Source organism: Chaetura pelagica, unplaced genomic scaffold (assembly GCF_000747805.2).
Source record: "Chaetura pelagica isolate M959 unplaced genomic scaffold, ChaPel_1.0 scaffold343, whole genome shotgun sequence".
Taxonomy (NCBI): domain Eukaryota; kingdom Metazoa; phylum Chordata; class Aves; order Apodiformes; family Apodidae; genus Chaetura; species Chaetura pelagica.
In genome coordinates this window covers 2,185,869-2,206,976 of record NW_009952873.1, presented here as the reverse complement: position 1 = coordinate 2,206,976, position 21,108 = coordinate 2,185,869, and the positions used below count along the sequence as shown (strand labels likewise).

General features: G+C 39.3%; 1 protein-coding gene across 1 annotated transcript; it reads right to left on the bottom strand.

Moving 5' to 3' along the window:
• Positions 1-20,509, bottom strand: ADIPOR2 (adiponectin receptor 2). Its single transcript, XM_009995206.1, has 7 exons — positions 20,262-20,509; positions 7,689-7,808; positions 5,666-5,837; positions 4,801-4,987; positions 3,584-3,771; positions 2,166-2,359; positions 1-702 (listed from the first exon to the last, which is right to left on the bottom strand). Exons 1-7 carry the CDS (start codon positions 20,427-20,429, stop codon positions 571-573), a joined length of 1,161 nt encoding a protein of 386 aa, XP_009993508.1. The 5' UTR covers positions 20,430-20,509; the 3' UTR covers positions 1-570.
• Positions 20,510-21,108: the final 599 nt, after the last annotated feature.

Sequence of the window (21,108 nt, the reverse complement as noted above, 5' to 3'; positions counted from 1 at the left end):
TGGTCCTCCTGCAATTGTTTATTTTGTGCAAAATTGAAACAGTGTGTGGTACTTGCATGTTGCATTCTTTACAAAAACCCTTTTCCCCCCACCCTTTGTTTAAAACATTTATATAAATTTTATTTAAACAGAAAGTTAGAAATCTTATTTACAATTTTTTTTTTCTCCCAAAAGAGCATCTAAAATCAACTCCCAAACCCTCCAAGAGGATATAAATTTAACCTCTTTTTTTTTTTTTCTTTTTTAAAAAAAAGGAAACTGCTAAGCTATCCCTCCCCAGTTCTACAAATAAATATGGCATTGAACAGAAGCCGATTTGGAAAGGGTCCTCTGTAGCTCAATCTGTAGATCCCAAGAATAAATTAGGGTTTCAGAATTTCCTGGTCTTCAAATTGATTCATTCCATTGCTTGAGGTATAGAATTTATCTTGGTTAGTCAGAATCCCCGTGAAGCTCCATGCTCTATCAGCTGAAACTTGGATTCTTCTTAGGTATTCGTTTTGCTAGCCTGTATGCTCCAGCCGCGCTCGCGGCCCTCTTTTGGTTACGGTCTTGGGCTGAAGGCTGGTTCTACTGCATCCCATCTTCCTCTGTGCAGCCTCCTCCCACCATGAAGCGGAACTCCTGGAGGTTGGAAACCCCATGGAAGTGCACGAAAGCACCAGCCACTACAAAGACGTGAAACAGCTGATGGGAGTGAAACTGCAGGAAAGAAAACACTGCTGTTCAGCCAGGGTACTTTGGGTTCTGGTGATTCCCTGTCTCTAAAAAGCCACAGCTGAAGTTCACAGTAACACGTAGCAGTACTACAAGCTGTGAAGTTCTCTGTGTTGTGTTTTAAAAGCCCATCCCTCCCCTATCATAAGCAAAATAATCAAATTCTCCACACACACATCCCACACACCCTCCCCTTTAGTCATCTTAACCAGCTGGTCAATGAACAAATAGGCTACATAAATGTCACAGTTCATCTTTGTGAAGGGACAAGGGTAATTCACAGTTTTGGGCAAAAGGTTTAAGCAGAACACTTATTAAATTAGTTCCTCCAAAACACACACCAATGTTTTATTAATAAAAAGGGCTGTGTCATTCAGCCAACAGGTATAAACTTTGCTCTGGCCACAGGCAAAAATTTTACCAGGCAGATTTTCAGAACGTTGTAATTTTACCTACACAGAAACAGAACAACAAAAAAATAAACTATTCTATTCTATGAAAACATGGAAACAACCAGATGTTCCAAACGACTGCCCAGGATGCTACTGATTATAGCACAGCTGAATGAAAACCATGAGGGAGCTCCATGACAAAGCATGCTCTTGTTTGAGGGAAGCCATACCAACATGGACAATGCTCTTGAAAAACTTGTACAAACGTGCATTTGCAGGCTCCTCAGGAAGCTTGGAAAAAGAGTTGGTGGTACACCAGTGCTCTTGGAGCCTAGCTCATTATTGTTAACAAGGCTTTGGCCACTTCAACAAACTTTAACTATTGCTGTGCAAAAGACACTCAAACAACCCAGGTTTCATTCTCACTTCTCTTCAGGGGCCTTAAACTATCCTAGTGGAAGTACAGTGGCCTTCCAAAGGTCCACCTCCCTCTCATTTCTACTCTTGCTCCATCCAATTTCTTTCTTTGCATCCAGTCTTTGTGATCCTTTCCCTCATACTAAGTTTCCCCCACCCACCCACTTGCTCACTCCACTCTGCCTTCTTCTGGGCCAGAGATCCCTCCAAAGTCTACCATTTCTATACAGCATTTTCACTAGTTGCACAAGATGAGGAGCCAGACACGGAGAAGATTCCAGAGAACATGCTGAATATCAGAGGAATCACCATGCACTATTCTTCACAGAAGTAAGGTACAATGTGTGTTTGCAGGATGCTCCACGTACAAACAAAAAGGTTCACAAAGTCACTTACGCATCTAGTATATGTGCTGGGGTGAACCTGCACACCAGCAGTTACCTCATACCTCTCACCAAGAGAGCCACCAGATACACATCAGGCTCAGAGAGCCCACAGTTGTTAAGCCCCTTAAGGACTTATGCTTCTGGTGCAGCAATTTGATACTTGTAATAAGAAAACATGGACACAACATCCTCCAGCCTCAAGGGGAACCAGCTTTCACTTTGGTCTCCTCATCCAGTCATCGTGTAGACTCACCCAGATGTCGCACTTGCCAGGGAAGAACCTCTCCGGGATGCGGGCAGCATATAGTGCAGCACCAGTGATGTACAGGCATGCCATGAGTGCCAGCCAGCCTATCTGCCCCATTGTGGCTGCTTTCAGGAGCCCCTCAGAGATGACAAAGTGCAGCGTGGGAATAACCCCACTAAGACCCAGACCTAGAAATACTCCTGGGAGGTAAAAAAATGTGGGAGAGTCAGATTTGAATGCAGTGGCGGTAAAGGGAGACAATGAAAATACAAAAACTATGGAGGAAAAAGTATTTGCCAGAGCAGCAAAACAGTGACAACTCCTGATGTTGAAGGTCCCTAAAGAGATTTACTGCAGAGGAAGTTAAAGAAGGGACAGAATTCCTTCATATACCAGAAACTACTTAGTTTTATGTTCCAGCAGATACCGAAATATTTCATTTAATTTAATGATTTTGTCAGCCAGCTTTAATGTTCATTAAGCCAATTACACATCTTGGACTGTAGAGGGCACTGAGACTACACCAACTAAGTCTCGATTGACCATAATCTCAAGAGCAAGACAAGGAGACACAAAGAGAAGATTTCTCATACACTGTACAAGTAGTCCTAGGAAACAGAAAAGTAGCATCTGAGGCTCATCTGATCTGCCATATATGAGAACATGGTTGATTAATTTAGATTTTAGCAGCAAGTTTAAAAATATTGTTAAGAAAGTGTGTGTGGGGGGGAATAACCACGTTGCTTCCAGATTTTAAGGCTGGAAGGCTGAACTCTCTGAAGGTACACCCAGCTTGTCCAGGAAATCTAGGTTTACTGTAGAGAGCATGGGAAGGTTACATTGTAAGAAACATCACTACTTGATCCAGCTGTGTTCAGATTCCAGAGCTGCCCCCTAAAGCCTTGTCTTCTTCCTACCTCAGAACATGAAACCAAATCTGGTTTTGTTCTTTTGATCTTGTAAAGAGAAATACTAAGCTCCTTATCTTAAATATGTTTTATCTAGGCAAATTATTCAGATTAATTCAATCATTAATTCAATTATTTGCTATTGTCTAAGCCTAGTGTTACAAAACCAAGACAAACAGTAGAAGGAAAATACGCGTACACACACACACCAAGCAGTCAGTCATTTTGTTGCAATAGCAAATTTGCTGGATATGGCTAGAAATACTTTGCACTGCCCTTCCTGCTGCATGTGTTACTGCACATATCAGGAATGCACTTCCAAGCCTGGCACCAGCCCTTATCTGTGTATTCAGGTGGCTACAATAAATGCTGAAAGAAAACCCATCAAGTTCCAAATCAAAAAATATTAGCTGAGTATAAAATGAAGCTCTTTTAAGTCTTCCCAAGGTAGTTTCTCCAAATAGTGAGTAGGAAGGAGGAAAGGCAGTCGAGAAGCAAAACAACTTCAGGTCTTACCTGCCCTTACAGCCCGGTATTCAGGGGTTGCAAACATGTCCCACTGTGAGACAATTATGGCTGCAATGCCCAGGACACAGATCACAATCAAGTAGATGAAGCAAGGCTGAGGGTTGCAATAGAAGGAGTAGTACAGCCATGGTACAAAGCTGCCCATTATGAGAAGTGCAATGCCAGAATAATCCAGCCTAGAAGGAAACACAAATCAGTGTGGTGAGAAATGTGAACCTTTGGAAGTCTTCAGACCAACATGCTCTTCTTTAGCAGAAGCACTGCCTACATCTCACTGCAAAATCAAGTTATTTCACTATTGCAACTTACTTCTTGATGGCAACTCTTCTACCATTATCCTCTGAGAGTAATGGATTACCTAGATAAACAACTAGTAAGGCCATTTTTGGACAGTCATCAGCAATAAATACAACAGCATTTAGATGAAAGCTTTTTGGAGGAAACTCAGATTTAAGCTTCATATGAGGAAAAAAGCATCCTAAGAGTCCTCTGAACACAAAAAATGTCACATGGTATGTTGTGAGAGCACAGCTAACACAAACACTTTAGTATCTGACAAGCATGAGCTAGTGAGGCATCAGTTTTAGTCACTACTGGGAAACAATGTCACCATTTTTCAACTATGCTGTTTTCTCATACACCAGTGAAGAAAAGAAATTCCTACAGCTGTTGCTTTTTACCACAACCAGACAAAATGCTCCTACAAGACATAGAGTTCATTTTTCAGTAGAGGATTTCAATTGCTGGGTTACTTTAGGGAGGGTCTTGCAGATTACATAATCATAGGTTGAGTAATCTTAGGAAATAGGATACTTTGCAGCCAGCCAAAAAGGAAAGCATAGTAAAAGAAAAAAAAACATCTTGATACACATTGTGGAGCTGTCTTACATAAGTCAAAGATTCAGTTACTCAAAATAGTTGAAATTATGAGAAGTCACAGTTGCATTAAAAATTCAAAGTCCTGCAACTAAGCTCTAGGTGTACTACTTACAGCAGCAAAATGCACGTTAGGAGTTTTCAGACTAAAACTGTGCAAGAACTCATGCTGAAACAATCGATAATTACAAGGCTGCATTGATTCTCTGTTCCAAAGTACATACAGTCATGCAATGAACAACTCCTACACAGAGGCTCCAGGCATAAATCCCAACGCTGTTTTCCCCACCTGTATTCTATTTGGCCTGCCCTCTCCTCTATGCACTTACTTGGAGAAGAGCCGGGAAACACCTTCTGAGTGGCAATAAACTGTGTGAAAGAGCCATGAGAAGGAGAGGCAAAGTATGGCTCCCAAAAAGAACAATCCAACAACCACTTTCTCCTGCACAGGTGCTACAAAGGACATGTTTGGCCGGAACATGTAGAAGATTCCCAGACAAAGGAAGAACACGCAACCTGAAAAACAGTAAGGCAGAAACGTGTCAAGTATATGCACACTGAAAGCTTCTCCTTCTACAAACACAGCTCCAATGTGCAGGAGCACTAAACACAGGAGCTGCACAACCAGCATCACACATGCAGAAGAAAGTACTGCCCTACTTTAGTTGTGCATTTTAATCTCATTTCTGCCTCAGACTGATCCAATACAGACTTGATGGACTCTGTATTTTTACTTGTTTTGCAAGATGCCCAACATGTACTTGGACATTCTAGAACAATAACAATTCTAGAACAACCGCAAAATGTAAAAAGAGGAGGGTATAGTTCAAAAAAACCCTTCCCCTTCAAGGCTCCTTCCAAGTTGAAAACCACTCACACAAGCTGCAACTTAAACGTGTTCCTCAGGCTATAAAGGCCATCTCAATTTAACACCTATGCACTTGGAAAAAAGAATAGCTACTGGTCATTTACTAACAATGAGGAAAAATGTATTTCCTTAATTTGTATTGAATGCCATAACTAAGGAAGTCCCATCCAAGCCTGGTGGGATAAAATTAGGAGAGGGATACCAACCTGTTAATTTAACAGGTTACTAGTGGAATGACAATGCTGATCACCCCAGACCTCTTTCTATCTTGCTCTCAAAGAAAGAGAGCAATAAAACCAATTAGCATTAGAGGAAGCTGAAAATACCTAGAAGATGTGTCCAGATGTTACCAGTCTCTGTATGTATTCTGAAGATACTCTTGAAACAAGCCCGGAAAGAAGGCATGGGTGGTCTGTGTCCATGCAACAGGTAGTCGTTGTCCTTTAGCCAGTCAGGCAGTACATCATGGGGAATGACTCTCCATCGGCCCTCCCATACCTAGAAGTTAGAAGATTTTAGGTAAATGCAGGGAATTGAGTTCCACTGATGTATGGCACAAGTCAAAAAACCCGTATTAGTAAAAGTGTTGATCTAATCTAAACAGAAAAGGCTTGATGGGACATCTCTGGGGAAAAGGCTTCAGACTTGAAATACAATACTTATGTCACCATATCCTATTCAAAATAGTACCATTATGAAGCTGAGCTGCACCATCAGATAAATGATTACTTCAGCATTTCCTTGAACAGGAAAGCTACTGGGCATTTTCACTACTAATGAAGGGAAAGCACTTCATTAATTTCCATGTTCTATTATTTTTCACAGATCATCCTTTCCACTTCACTGAAGAAGCCTACACCTTGTTTTCTCCCAGAAATAAGTAAAAGTCAGTTCTTCCAATCACAAGCTAGTCTGAGTGTGTATCTGGTAGCATCTGGGGTAGTTTAGCAAAAAAGCTATTCATCAGCACTAATATGGATCAGAGAAGATCAAGTGGCAAGAGTCCTGTGAGAAGTGTCCAATCCCTTATCCAGGTTGGAAAAAAACTGCTCCCACACTCCCAAAACAAATGGTGACAGATCAGTTAAGGTAACAGATCCATGACTCTCAATTCCATCAGATTTCTTCTTCAAAGGGAAAAAGACCATATGTGCACACTACTATTCTTGCAGCTGGTTCCAAATGAAAAAAGCGTGTACAGGTGTTCTTAGTGCCGCTTCAGTAGCATAAGGTACAAGAAGTCTTCAGCTTGGCTTCAGAAGCAGCACTGCCAAGCAGAGAGGTATCTGGGAATGCTTTATGTACCGGGGTTGTTTCTGCAGTGTTCCTTGGGTTTGTCGTCTGGCTAGCAATACAGGAGCAAGCTTGAAGAATCCTGAAACACTAAGTTTAAAAAGCTTATATTCTTATATCAGTTTCAACAAGAGCCCAGAGTTTTTAAACCAATTCTCCACAGTCCTTTATGGAAGCAAAAGGAAACTCATCAGAATGACCAACCCAGTTAAAGATTGGGTGTTTACATACATTAAATAAGAAAATAGTATTTACTCCATGAATCAAAAATTTGGAATTCAGGTAGGAACAGCAGGAAGGAATTATTTTTACACAATCCACCCTACAGAACATCTTAAATGGGAAAAAGATGCATAGTAAAAAAAAAAAATAATCAACAAAGCAACCCACACACAAAAGAAGAATAAGTAACTAGGGTTCCTCTGCAAAAACATCAAAGAATCATTCATAAAACCAGCAGGAGCAAGTGTATAGGAAGCAGCACTCCTTTTACCTTGAAAGGAGGGCCTGAGACTGATACAGCCCCCTGGCTTTTAAAAGTAGAAAAAATTGAGCCAAGGTCAGCAATTGCAAAATCTACGGTGGATTAACTTAGATATAGTTGTTTGAACACATTTTTGTTTCCTTTTCAAATAAGGGACAAAGCTTATTCTACAATGGAGGTAAACGGTGCTGGAAAAGCAAAATATTTACAAGTCTGAAGAAACCTGGAAAAAAAGACCTTGTAAATGAAAGTGCCTTGAACCAGAAGGCTTTTATTCTGCTTTGCACTCACAGGTGTTTCTCAAGAGACTCCTCAGTTGCACAATCAGCTTTAGAGTTTCATTCGTAATCCCTGTTCCATGCTTTACAAAGTATTTGTTCCTGACAGATTGAGGTCCTGAGAAGCTGCAGTGTTACTAGTTGTAACATACTAGTTATAAGAGAGGCTCATTCAGAGATGGTCTGTACCTGCTCTCCCTCATATTAGTAGTGCAGCTGCTACAGGTATAGTCTGTTGCCCACTGGAGGTACCTAAAACCAGTAACTACTTCAGCACTTTGCATGTGCCCTTACCTTGCACACAAATTCTTCCATTCTCTCCATAGCATGGTGGGCTTGTAGAAGAGGTGACATACCCATAAACCCTTCGTCTTCTTGAGGTGACTCATCATTGTGTTGATATTCCTCAGAACACTGGGAGGGGAAAACCAGAAAATGCTTTGTAGAAAGGTGAACAGTTAAAAGGGACTTTGTTTTCCATACAAACTTGTGATTTTTAAGGCTTGGCAAAGAAAGAAATCTTTCCTTGTATGGCACTGAGAAGAGAATTCAAAAGAACAGCAAAAAAAAATTATAAAATTCTTAGGTATGTGAGAACAGTTCACACATCTAATCCATTTTGCACGTTTTCACCAGGTTTGGAAGAAAGCAGTGTTCTTCTGTAAGTTATGCTTCATTAAAACCCAGATATGGAGTCTGAGTCTTGCAGACTACCCACCTCTAGGGAAGGCTTACCTCCTATTTTATGTTTCAATGTCACTAATGCCTACCTTAATGCCTCTATAACATATTTGGCATTTTAGGATAATAAAGGCAAGCTGAAAAGAGCCTTTTGTACCCTTCAGGCTTGATGCAAAAAGCTGTCCCACACCTCACAACCAACCCAAGAAAGCTCCACAATCTGTATGGAGACTGGTTTCCTCTGTATTACACTTTCCCTCCTATTCCCATATCAAGGTTAACAACTTTAAAATAAAGATTACTAATCAGTAATGCCATCCAAAGCAACTGAGACTCTGGTATATAACCTCACATACTTTACAAATTATCATAATTAATGTTCAGGTTAATGTCCTGAACTTTGAGTCAGATCTGGCTGGGTATTCATCCCACAAAACAGCTCTCTCCTTAGAGTAAGGCCTTATTAACTATTTCCATCAACAAGCTAACTCAACAAGCTGCTTGGAATTTTTATTTAATAAATAAAAGGAGACATCTTCCAATCTACAGTGAGCTTTCTAGATCCTTCAAAATTTTGTTGCTTTTTCTGAGAGAAATGACATGCTTATATTTGATTTTGAACCCAAGGCTTGCAGTACCCACTGAAGTTTCACCTTTTGAAGGGGTCCCCCATCACAGTTCTTGACCCAATTTTGCTGCAGAGTGCAGATCCCTGATACGTAACACACAGTAAACATCCTTTGCCTTTTATGTATGACTTCACATTTGTCCACACTAGGACAGTTATATTAACTAAATTAATCTTTGAACATAATCCATGTCCCTTGCACTGTATACTCACCTTCATTTATCATTCCAGCCAATATCCACTGAGCAAGTCTGGGCAACTGTTTCATATTTTATAGCAGATGATTGATATAAATATTGATCAGCTCTAGGCAGATCCTACAGCAGTATAAGACAGTATTAAATACATTCTCACTGTCTAGCTTATCCCATTAATTCTACTGAGAAAGGAATCAGGCAATACCGAGATGTAAACAGGTTTAAGATTTTTCTAAAGCAGGCACATGTCCTGTTGGACCAAAAAGTGCATTAATAAAACACAAATTTGGTTTCATTCTGACTCAGTGACACTCACTGACATTATTTCACACACTGTCAATTTTACTGGCTTTTTCTACTAATGGATCTCTCCGGTTAGGATTCTCAGTTTTCAGTATTATAAATAATTAACTCAAGGTCATAGAAAGATAGAACAGTTTAGGTTGGAGGGGACCTTTAAAGACAATCTAGTCCATACCCCCTGTCTTGAGGGACTGGATAAGATGCTCATGATAGTCAGCACAATCTTGGAAATCCAAGAAATCTTACATTTCCAAAACCACACCTTATAGAAAAGCAAGACTTGTGCTTAAGCTCCAGTGTACTTGATACAAGCAGCACTGCTACGCCTTTTAGCTACCTTAGAATTCCCTCCCCCAGCACCACACAAAGACCAGATGGGATGGGGTGAACAAGTTAGTAATCCTCAATTTACAAAACTGGGTGGGGACTAAAGCAAAAAAGGTTGCTTATGTAATCAAAGCCTGTATTCATCACAGTCTACCCAATGACTCAAAGCCAAAAAATGTTCATTTCCCCCTCTTCACATACTCCCATTTCTAGAATCATGGGAAGGTTTAAATTTGAACAGACTGTAAAGCTCGAAGAGCACAGCTATTTATGAACTAGTCCAAAATCTTTGCATTTTGGCAACGTGCCTACAAACAAATCATTACTGAGCTTCTTTTAGTGATAAAAAGAATCCATATCATACATACAGTCCAGATTACTGCCAGAAAATGGAACTGATTTTACTATCTCTTTCCTGCCATTAATCTGCAAAATGAGCATTTAAGGAAAAAAAACCACACTAAAGCTTAACTTCTTAGTCCTTTTCTTGCTAAGGAGGCCTGTTCTGGAATGCCTGTCCTCTCTTGACTCCATCCCATAATGTCCCATTAGAAAGAACAGTAAATTGTGCTCCTTGGAAGCTGGAAATCTATAGTTGGAGTACAACACAAATGCCAGTTTTCATCAGAAATCTGAAGAAGTCCACTGGCTTTCAATTCTTCTGACAACAACTGAAGGAAAAAACCCATCACTTTTATGTTCAAAAGGTATCTTGTGGTAAAAACTCCACTGTGACAGGTTCCTTCTTACCTTAGGATTCCTGTATTATTTCTTCTAGCATGTAGCAATATAAGCTTTGGAACCTGTTTTTAACTATTTCTAAGTTCTGCCTGCAGAATAACATTTTCAAATGGGAAACATATTGGGTAAAAAAGTCTCACCTGCTGAGCACCATGGAAGAAATGAGTGCCCAGAACAAAACTCCAATACTCCCACTTTTAAGGCAGCATGGTATATCCTAAACCAAGTGCTTCCAGTATATCTTCTGATTTTGTACCTTCTACATCATAGGCAAAAATAAAAATGTTTTTCATTTGGCTAATGTTTCAGATGTTCTTTAACATAATCTAATTCACTCAATCTTTTTTAAAAAGCAGTCTCAGATTTTTACCAATTAAATTACAATTCTGTGAAGCCTTCAGAGCATTTTGGAGTATCTTTCAATAAAAATCCCATTTTCGCTTGTAAGAAGCCAACTCGTTGCAATCATCAGCTGTCATTCTGCTGCACATATGCAGCAATGTGTAGAATCAGTCTTTCATACAGATCAGAAATCATGGCTTCTGTATCCTTACACCCTAGAGGGTCTGGACATTTAATTGTAAGGAAATGCCAAAAAAATCCTTCCAATTTTAATCCTACCCACTTTGCAAATTCAGAGAGTGTTAAAGCTATCAACAAACACAGTACAGATACCTAATGAGATGGAAATCATACAACAGAAGTATGAACACATCCCAAGTTGAAAAATGCTACCAGAGAATAAACTAAACCTGAAGGACAAGTGACAATGGCCAGAAGAAAATAGTTTTACTGGTCTATCCATACTTACTTTGTTTTAGGATGTTTTGCAGATTCTTTTGAGAGAACAAGAAGGTAAAAGAAAGAGGCAGAAATAGACTTAATTATACCACTTTGAACTGAGTTCCAGGCAACAGACTTCAAGGGACAGATCATCTTCTAAACAAGAATTTCAGAGTGTGCTTTGGTGTAGGGAGAGAGGTTTAATGCCAAAACCAAGACTTAGAGCAAACAAAAGCAAGAAACCTGAGAGCTCAATTGCACAGTGTCCATCGTTAAATAAGTTTATTTTAACATTAAATTAAAAAAAGTTTACATTTAGTACAAGAATTTGCTGCCTGAATTGAATCCAAAAAAGATCACATAGCCAACAACCCTGCTACAGACAAAACTGCAGTAAAACCTGCCCCAGTAAATGCAATATACTTCTCTTGTCTACTTCAACAGCTTATCCTTCTCATATAGATTAACAGTTTTTTATGCTATTACTCTCAAATCTGTTAACAGATACATTGTTTATTAATGCCCTTACTATGGAAAAGCCTGTCAGAAGTCAAGTCACAGCAGCAGAAAAAGATTCCAGAAACCCATTTCCTACTTTTGAGAGATTTGTGTTCTCTGGACTTCAAGTGGTAAAGTGGAGTTGCTTGAGGTCTGCGGTTTCTTGATGTCAGTTTATAGATTTCTAGACAGTTTGAGATTTTGCACATGACTATGACTTGCACAGGTGACAAGCAAGCTCTTGTTCATTGCTTCAGATTGCAATTTTGCTAGAAAAGGTCATTGATCTGTGTACCTTAGAGTGTGCAAAATGAAACACAAGTCAGGCTTGAAGAAGCCTAAGAAGCTTACTCTGTCAAAAGTGGTCCTCTTCTCCCTCAGCCCATCCCCATCTTCCTTTACACTGCTTTTGGCACTCCTCTTATCCTTAGGTTGATTAGCTTACTAATCTGGCAGAAATTACACAAATTTTTGCCAGGTGAGCTTCCTCTTATATAATAAAGTTGCTTCAGGAAACCAGGAGATTTAAGGAGCTCAAGCTACTGAAAGAAAAGCAAAGGGAGGATCAGCTCCTATTTTACTAAAATCCATTACAGAATACTTTCTGAGAGTCATGTACAAGGTCAAGTTCCTTTTCAAGGCATATCAGTTGGATGCCAAATGATCTGCAGTCCCCCTTTTTGTAGTGTTCATCAGTTAAAAAAGCACTTAATCATCTAGCTAGTCTCCCCCTTTTTGTAGTGTTCATCAGTTAAAAAGGCACTTAATGGACTAAGCAAATTTAAACTAATGATCACACTAATAGGCTGCTGTACTCTCAAAAATTCCAGCAGTTTCTGGGATTGCACCTTCAGAAATCTGACAGGTTTTGTTGGCTGCATATATATGGTATTTGATGCAGAACCAGAAGGGCACACATTAACCAGTAACACCAGGAACTTCAATACAAGTCTCCTAAGACAGAGAAAGGGCAGAACTTTTCTGTGTTAGGGTTACTTTTTGGACAGAGTCATCATTCAGTTACTTGAGGGCCTAACTGACCGTGCACATACCTACGTAGTATTAAGCACTGGAGTTAATGAAGTCCCATGCTTCAAAGCTCAACTGTTTGTGATGCGAGTTCACCCTCAAGACACCACCAGTGCCCCAAAGCTACCATCACTAGAATTTTCAAAGAGCGATGCAGCCTGAGTACGTTCTAATGTTCTTGCTGCTTCCTTCAGCTGTTGATAGATGCTCCCCCACTCTCTTCTTGATCTGTGTCCTGACAGAACCCTGCCTCAGTAGTAACAAATCATTGTAACACAGGCAAGATGGTTCATAAAACGCAAATGTCTTGATTGAGAGAGTCATGGTGTACTATACAACTCAGGACTTGCATACAATTCTTTTCTTAAAATGCAAGTTAGAAAACATATGTTGCTACACTTACAATACCACCGTTATCCCCCATATTAAACTGAAGTCACAAAGTCTAGACACGACTTGGAGTTTTTGCTCTTGTTTATCTTGATCTCATCAGATGAATGATTAATAGTGTTTAACATGACATTCAAGTCATTTAATGTTTCTTGGGGCAGCACGCCAGATTCAGTAACTTGAGAGCATTCAGCATAATGGCCAAGACAGGTTCAAGGCTACAATATAAAAATACTATTTTTTTAATCTCAGTCCTGTAACATCCTTTTTGACTATCCAGATTGCTTTTTTCAGCAATTCCCCTGTGCCCATTCTGTCAACTGAACCTTTATCAACTGGTCTTTTGTAAGGGGAAAAGTGATAGGTGGTGCCATGCCATGCTATTTCTCCTAAAAGCCTGTTGAGCATTTTCCAGAATTTAATCAGCTTGTGTTCTTTGGTTTGTAAGTAATTAACTGGAAAAGCAAAGCACTTTAAAAGTTTCCCTGACTTCCCCTAACTTCTGCACATACCAAGTTATTTTAAAAATAACAGCTTTGTCTTTTAGAGTTTACATCCTCTCTTAATCTGGCAGGCTTGTAAACATACGCATACCACAGTTTCCAAAAGGCCAGCTACATTCACCCTCTAAGCAGGGTGTGCAAAGCTGTTTGTGCTGTCACAGGACCAAAAAAAGTCTTTCATTAGCACTGTGCCAAAGACCCTTTCAGCCTCTTGGTCAAAATGTTAAGTGCTTGAAGGTTCCTGGAGCTTAATATTTTTCCTTTGTAGGTCACCTTCTTATGAAAGCTACACGCCATTTAATATAGCACTTGGAAATAGTTTTATACAACTTGTCATGGGTGACTGATTGCTGGCACTCATTAAAAACAAGCACTAACATTTAACATTCGTTTAGCAAATAGTCCTAGGACAAAGTCACACTTGGGCGTCAGCAACCTTGCTAATACACCCTTATTAGAACCAGCTCCTTAAATATCTTGAGATGAAAAGGATTTGTTTAATCTCTTAAGAAGTCACAACTACCAATTTTTCTACCAATGCCCAGTACTTGACAAGGACCAGAGTGCTCAATGCTCACATGTTCTCATCAGTACACTTTGGTGGAAAGCCTGTAAAAATTGCTTCTACTTTAGAAGATTCTCCCATGCCATGTTCTGTTCCTTTGTCACTGTTAATCCTGACAACAGAAAAAGAAAACAAGCATGCTGGTCTTATGGAAATAATGCTCTGTTAAAAAAATAGACACTGAAAGTCAGTGTGCTGCTGAACTTAAGAGCAGAGTCAATCAATCTGAAACAGTTGGAGGAAGATCTAAGTTATCTCACCAGTACAGTACTATTTTCTCTTATGTCACTAAGAAAGGCCATCACATTCCCCACTGCTGTCCAAAATCAGGCTGATACGATCTCCAGGAGAACAAAGGCAAAGGCTGTGAAATCTAACCCTTGTCCAGAAAAACAGTTGTGCCAGTGAATTACAAACAAAACCACTCCCTCTCTCTCCTAGTTTCAACACACAGCACAGCAAGCAATGGTTACAAAACCAGCTGGCAGACAGCAAACTCGGCAGAGTACCAACAGTTCCCCTCTGAAAGAGCAAAGACTCCTCCAGACTAACAGGAGACAGTTGAACCCAGCTGCAACACAACAAGCCATAACCTATTACAACTCTCATGTTAGTTCACGAGAGTTTTCTGGAAAATAGGGCAAAAACAGAGACATGGCCATTTCCCACATGCTACCAGCCTTCTAGGCAGAATACTGTCTACTTGTGGTTGACTAGGTCACCACTTTCTGTCTTTTCTGCAGACATTCAAGATCTGAAACCCTGTTAATAAGCCAGGCACATCAACTATCAGCAAAGGATGCATCACAATACAACCAAGTCAAGCCTGTGGAGCCTGGAAACCATCTCCATAGACATATCAAGTGAGAATACTTGGAGATACTCTGCTCTGTGTATCCAAAAAGATTTTGCTATACAAAAAAAAAAAAAAAAAAAGGCAACATATTTGTAGGAAAAGATACTAGATTCAAGCACTTCAGTGACTAGCAGTCTTAGTAAAATAAATATTACTTCCAGTGCTGAGACCAGCAAGTGAAGGAAAACTTAAGATCTAAATATGTTAACATCTGAAGTAAAATGCCTATTCATATGCTTTCAAAGAAGTAACTTCTTTCCCAAGAGCTGCAAAGCAGAGGAAAAGAAGAAATGATATATTCTACACAACAACAAATTTTGAACATAATCTGCCTTAAAACAAAAGTAACATGTTTTGGTGGGCCCGCAAATGCTGTAATACCAGGCCTCTCCTATACACACACAGAAGACAACCTCTACCAACAAAAAGGAAAAAGGCAAATACAGAACCAGATGCCGAGTTTTAAATCATAATTCCATGTACCAATAATAAAATGCTAGCTTGAAAATAAAGCTAGATGGTTTCAAACGGAGAAGAAAAAAAAATTAAGGCAATCAAAATTGACTAGTACCACTTCTAGAAAGACTGACGGCTCAAATGTCTGCATTTGGCTTTAACTTTCACCTGTATCTTTTCCACTCAGACAGAATGCATCATAAAGACAAGTTGACAATTCCATGAATTTACATGCACCCTTCTGTCAATACCAAAACTATTTTTCTGGTCTATTTTTGCACATATGTACACACTTTTGGAACAGAAAAGGCTTTAAGTTCTGTGATTCATGTTTAAAGCCTCAAGTAAAGCTCTCCTTCCAATTATTCCAAAACATTCTTTTTTGTACCTGAAAATCTGTTACACCCTTCTGCCTCCCTCCCTCAACTCACTTTGGCATTTATGCTCCAGAAAGATACTTACAGCTACATGCACCTATCATGAAATTTGTCAGAGGTCAAGTAAGTTCCACTTGCAGTCAAAACCTATGCTCCTTGAGAAGCAATCCAGGTGAGTATTTGCCCAAATTTCTTCTGTCCATTCAGATGACTTGGGAACTACACATACCTCCTCCCAAACCCTTATAGTGTATAATCAAACACTTAAGAGTCTCCACTTCATGAGTGCATTTTGGTACTGCACAGGACAGCTGCACAATGCAGCTCAACTGCATGCAAGGAATCATCATTAAAGCCTGATGACTGGAATAAAAGATGGTTCTTTTGCTTACCTCCTGTAACTTGACAGGTTAAAGAAGGAAAGAGTTAAGCCCAGGTTTTTAGGGTTGCATAAAGAGCCCATTCATCAAGTTATAAAAAGTCACATGCATATATGATCGTGTTAGCTTAGCAAAGCCACAGAAAGAAAGGTTTCTTTAGGAACTATCACTACTGAAATTAAAAAGGCAGTTGAGACACAGAAACAGTAGGAGAGCAGAAAATATTATGTCCCAAAGGATGGGCAATCTAGCATGCCATAGGAGGGAAGCACCTGCTGAAAAATGCCTTATGAGCTCATACACAGCACATGCAAGCTAGATAAAGGAAAAAAAAAAAAAAAGTTTAAACTGCTGAAAGAAAGGGAAGACTTATACAGCTTGTCTGATCCCTTTCTCACCACCAAATCCTTACCATTCAGATAAATGGTCACTATTTCTCCAAGAAGGTACACCACTCATCTGCCACTACACTGTGTGTTTAAACATGATAGCAAAATGTTTTTCTATTCTTGGGAACTGATACTTGGAAGAGGATATAAACTATGCACATATATGCACTCTGGGAGAGAACATAAGAATTATGGCATAAAATGCAGGAGACTCAAAGTGTAAAATTATATTGATTTTATATTATACTTATCTTCTTGTAAGCTTAATTATAAAACTGGCAGATGAACAGCACTGGCAGAAGGATGCAGCTGTTTTATTATTTTGGATAAGCACGCTCAATATAATAGTAAATCCTTGCTACATGTATTCAGTGAATGCCACAACCTACAGTAATTAAAATCTTTAATGTAGTTTTTAGTTCACAGCCAAGGAGGTTACTAGTGCCAGGGACAAAGGCCTCAAAATAACTTTCAGGACTGAATTTCTAAAGAGGGTCAATATTTTGGCCCATCAAAATTAGAAATAGATAGTACACAATGGAAGTTGGGGAGGAGATGGAAAGTAATTCTGAAAAATGCAGTAGTATGCTTCAACACACCTCCTTAGAAAATACTATTAAAATAATTCATAAAAAGCAATTACTATTTCTTAAAAGCTCAGACTGCTTCCTCCTACAAGTGGAGCAGAAAGTGGATATAAGTAGGCAGAGGGAAGGGAATCTTGTATAGGCGAGTTTGGGGTAGTTTTATATAAATGAGCTGCAATGATATAAATAAGGTAATAGGAGGCCAGAGAATAAATAAACTATGCTGTATTATCACAGGATACAAATACACACAATCTTACAGTACTACCTCAAGTCTTAGGCCCAGTAAGTTTTGGGGAAGTATTATATCTATTAGAATACATATTAATACAAAAGCATATTAAATTACCATGGTTGTTCTACCATCAAGATACTGCATAGCTTTCATCCACTTCTTCAACATAGAAATTCCTTGATTGTTGCCACTGGCTTCAACATGGTTGCATTTAGCAATTAGAATACTTAGGCAAGCAGGCACTACTTGGAGGCGTTTTATAAGGCTATGTTCAGCCTGTGTGCCCAAGTGTTATTGTCATCTGCAGAACAATAACTTTATCTTACTGTTGCCTAAACAAAAGCTTCTTCAAAACCAGACGAAAATCATGCTTTGGAATTAATAAGTAATTTCTACTGAAGCAGTTGCATGTAGTCAGAACACACAGAAGAACAAAAAAGTGACTCCTAGCTAGCATTCAAGCAACAGCTACGCTGAGGCTTATACAAGACCAAGAAAGATACACAGCATAAAGTTTTTTGCAGTTTACTTAGAACACTGCAGTATGTCACATAATAAAGGCCATTTGGCAAGCTAACATTGGTGCTTTTGACAGCAGAGTGTTTCGGGATGCTCCATTTGAAACATAAATTATTCAACCTTTTTAGAGGAAAAAAAAAAATAGGTATCACAGTATTAAAAACAAGAAATCACAAAGGACAACAAAAGTGTAAGCTGAAAAAAGTCCAAAAAGCAGGAGGCTATATAAGGAAGAGAAAGTGACAGTGAGACAGGTCAAGACACAAATGGCAAAAACAAATTTCTGTGGCAGCATTTTAGGATACTGGAAAAGACAGAAGATACCAAATACTAAAAAGCTAATGAGCTGTAGTGAGCCAAAGCAAAAGAAACACATCCTTTTGTAATAAGGATGAAAGCAAACACACACACAAAAAGCACTAACACATGCTAAGAATGCCAGAAAAAGCAGAAAGAGAGTACTCTAATATTTTTCATAGAATCATAGCATCATAGAACCACTCAGGTTGGAAAAGATTCTTGGGATCATCAAGTCCAACCATCATCCCTACTCTACAAACTTCTCCCCTAAACCATATCCACCACCACTACATCCAAACAACCCTTAAACACATCCAGGGATGGTGACTAAAACACCTCCCTGGGCAGCCTGTTCCAGTGTCTGACCACTCCTTCTGTGAAATTTTTTTTCCTAATGTCCAGTCTAACCCTATCCTGTTGCAGCTTGAAGCCATTCTCTCTTGTTCTGTTGCTAATACCTGTGTGAAGAGACCAGCACCAACCTCCCTGCAATGTCCTTCCAGGTAGTTGTAGAGAGTGGTGAAGTCTCCCCTCCCCTTTATTACCCAAGTTCTAAAATTGAACAACTTGACTCATCCAAAATATATTCTATTTAGTTAAGCAAATGTACAGAAATAATTAGAGGCCAGAATCAGTTATGGACTTTTACTTTGGGCTATTTTATCTACAGGCAACAGGTAACTTAAGAGAAGGCAACCAGGAAGGAACGGAGACAAGAATGAATACGGCCTTCAAAAAAGATGATCCCAAACACACTGCCAGATAAACATATGTACATTCAAAATATCTGCTAGTACAACTCAACTTTTCTTTCTCCTAAGCCTAACAAATTCAGTTGTTGGCTAACACTTTGCACCTTACACACCTGCTTTATGACCTTCCACATCATATGAACAAAAATACTCTGGGCATTTGCTGTTGCAAATGTAGTGATAGTGTCCTAGAGAAGTTTTAGTGGTGTACAACTTCTAGTGCATTGGCTTGGCTTATTAGATGTGAATACCTGTTCAGACTTCTCGTTATAAGGACACCTGAAATTAAATTCAGTAAGAGCTCAAACTAATCAAGTTAAGCTAGCTTAATAAACATTCTCACATCAGCTGAACCACAATAGTAATCCTGCACACACCCAGAATCTGTGGTAAATGCTATTTGGACAGCAACAGTCCAATTCTTCTGCATTGAAGGCTGCATTAAGTAGCACCAGCATGTTTTTGCTGCTGGCTAAAACTACACAGTTACTGTAACTGCACTGATACAATAAATTCATTAAACTGTGACAAATTTAACAGTGAGCCAAAGCTGAATGCCTCTTCCACTTAACTGTGCTGATATCTATCTATATATACATCCTAGAAGATGCACTAATTACAATCCTGAAACTCTCTAACCAGAAGGTACTTTTGACCAATGCTTGGAGACACAACTCATATACAACACCTAATTCAGCTGTGGAGGGCCTCTCCAAAGGATGTTGTGGCTGCTAAAATTCACAAAGACTTATGCTCCAAAAATTCAAAAATATTGCCAGGAAATTTGTCAGCTACCAATTACTAAAAGCTGTGAGAGTGTCCCAGCAAAGCAACACAACATGCTTCCCCATCCTTGCACTCTTCCTTAATAGCCTGTTACTGCCTACTGTTGTGAGAGTGAGTTGTGTGTTGTGGATGTTCTAATCCAGTATGGCCATTCCTCCAACAATCTACTAACAGATTTTTCTGCCCTCATCTCTAAAATAACAGAAATTAGCCAAGATTTGGATTACATTCAGCCAGAGTCAAGGTATCTTCTCCTTTCACTTACAGTTAACTGGAAGTTACAGAATGAAAGTCTTTTGAAAAGAGCAGAATCTCAGCAGAAAACAAACCATTATGAGTTCATTTATTTAAAGAGGGAACAAAAAATATTATGCTGGTAAACTTAGTTATGCCCCATCTTGCCACCCAAGTTCCCATAAATTCAACTGAATATTTCTGATCTTCTGGTTTTATTACAGTTATTTAGCAGGCAGGAAGAGGTTGTAGGCTCATGGTTCACACTTCTAGAACTTATTTCAAGCACTGAAGGACTTATGTCAAAACTCTTTTTTCCTAGCAAACCCAACAGATAATCATATAACTTACATTTTCCTGGTCAGAAGACAGAGGTGGCTTCACTAGAAGAAGCCTCTGCTCAGAGCTGTCCTCTTCCAAGGCTGCCTGTGTTGTTGCAGTGTTGGACATGTGTCCTTTTCTGAGCCGTAGAACTGGCTCTGCAGAACCAGCATTATCGAGTTCCGTTAGTTCATTCATGAGATGCAGGGAGCCTTCTCAAATATTCTGCTTCCTCTTGGTTCGGTTTGGCTGATTATGTGTTGGTTCTGAAAGACAAACAGCTCATATAACTAAGCTGAAGTTAAAAAGAAGAACGTAAGAGTTGGCTGGAAGAAGAGAATGCTCAAAAGCTACCAGACAGCTATGTGCACAAACTCCCAAGGGATCAATTATTTAGACCTCTACACTGCTGGACAATGAATTCTCTTATTGTGACCACCAATAATTTCATATCCTAGCACAAGTTACACAAAATTTTGAAGGATGACAGAAAGTGAGCTCCATAAAACAGGAAATTCACAAAAGTTCAATGATGTTTTCCTATTTTATTTTATTATTTTTTTTACAAAGTTAGAAACACCAGGCTGTTCATCCTGTTTACAAATAAACTGCTTATCACAGGCATTCTATAATTATCAGCATTTAGTGAATAAGAAGCTCATACCCAAGCTCAATCACCTGGGCCAGGCTTCACCAAAACCAGGACCCAACATACTAGTACAGCTACTCGAGTAGTAGCGAGCAAGCACAGCTCAAGCAGCAACAAACTTTAGACAGACATCAAGGAGGGCAGTAATACACACAGTGACTGTTTCTTTTGCTTAAGTTAACATTTTCGCAATTACTGCTAAGAGGTCTGTACCCTTACCTGTCTATA

Excerpts from the sequence above, each read along its gene's own strand:
- ADIPOR2 (XM_009995206.1), bottom strand. The coding sequence starts at position 20,429 with ATGAATGAACTAACGGAACTCGATAATGCTGGTTCTGCAGAGCCAGTT. Across the intron at positions 7,809-20,261 it reads TGTCTTCTGACCAGGAAAAT|TGTTCTGAGGAATATCAACA; the intron begins GTAAGTTATATG and ends TTCCCCTCCCAG. Across the intron at positions 4,988-5,665 it reads CATCTGGACACATCTTCTAG|GTTGCGTGTTCTTCCTTTGT; the intron begins GTATTTTCAGCT and ends ACTGTTTTTCAG.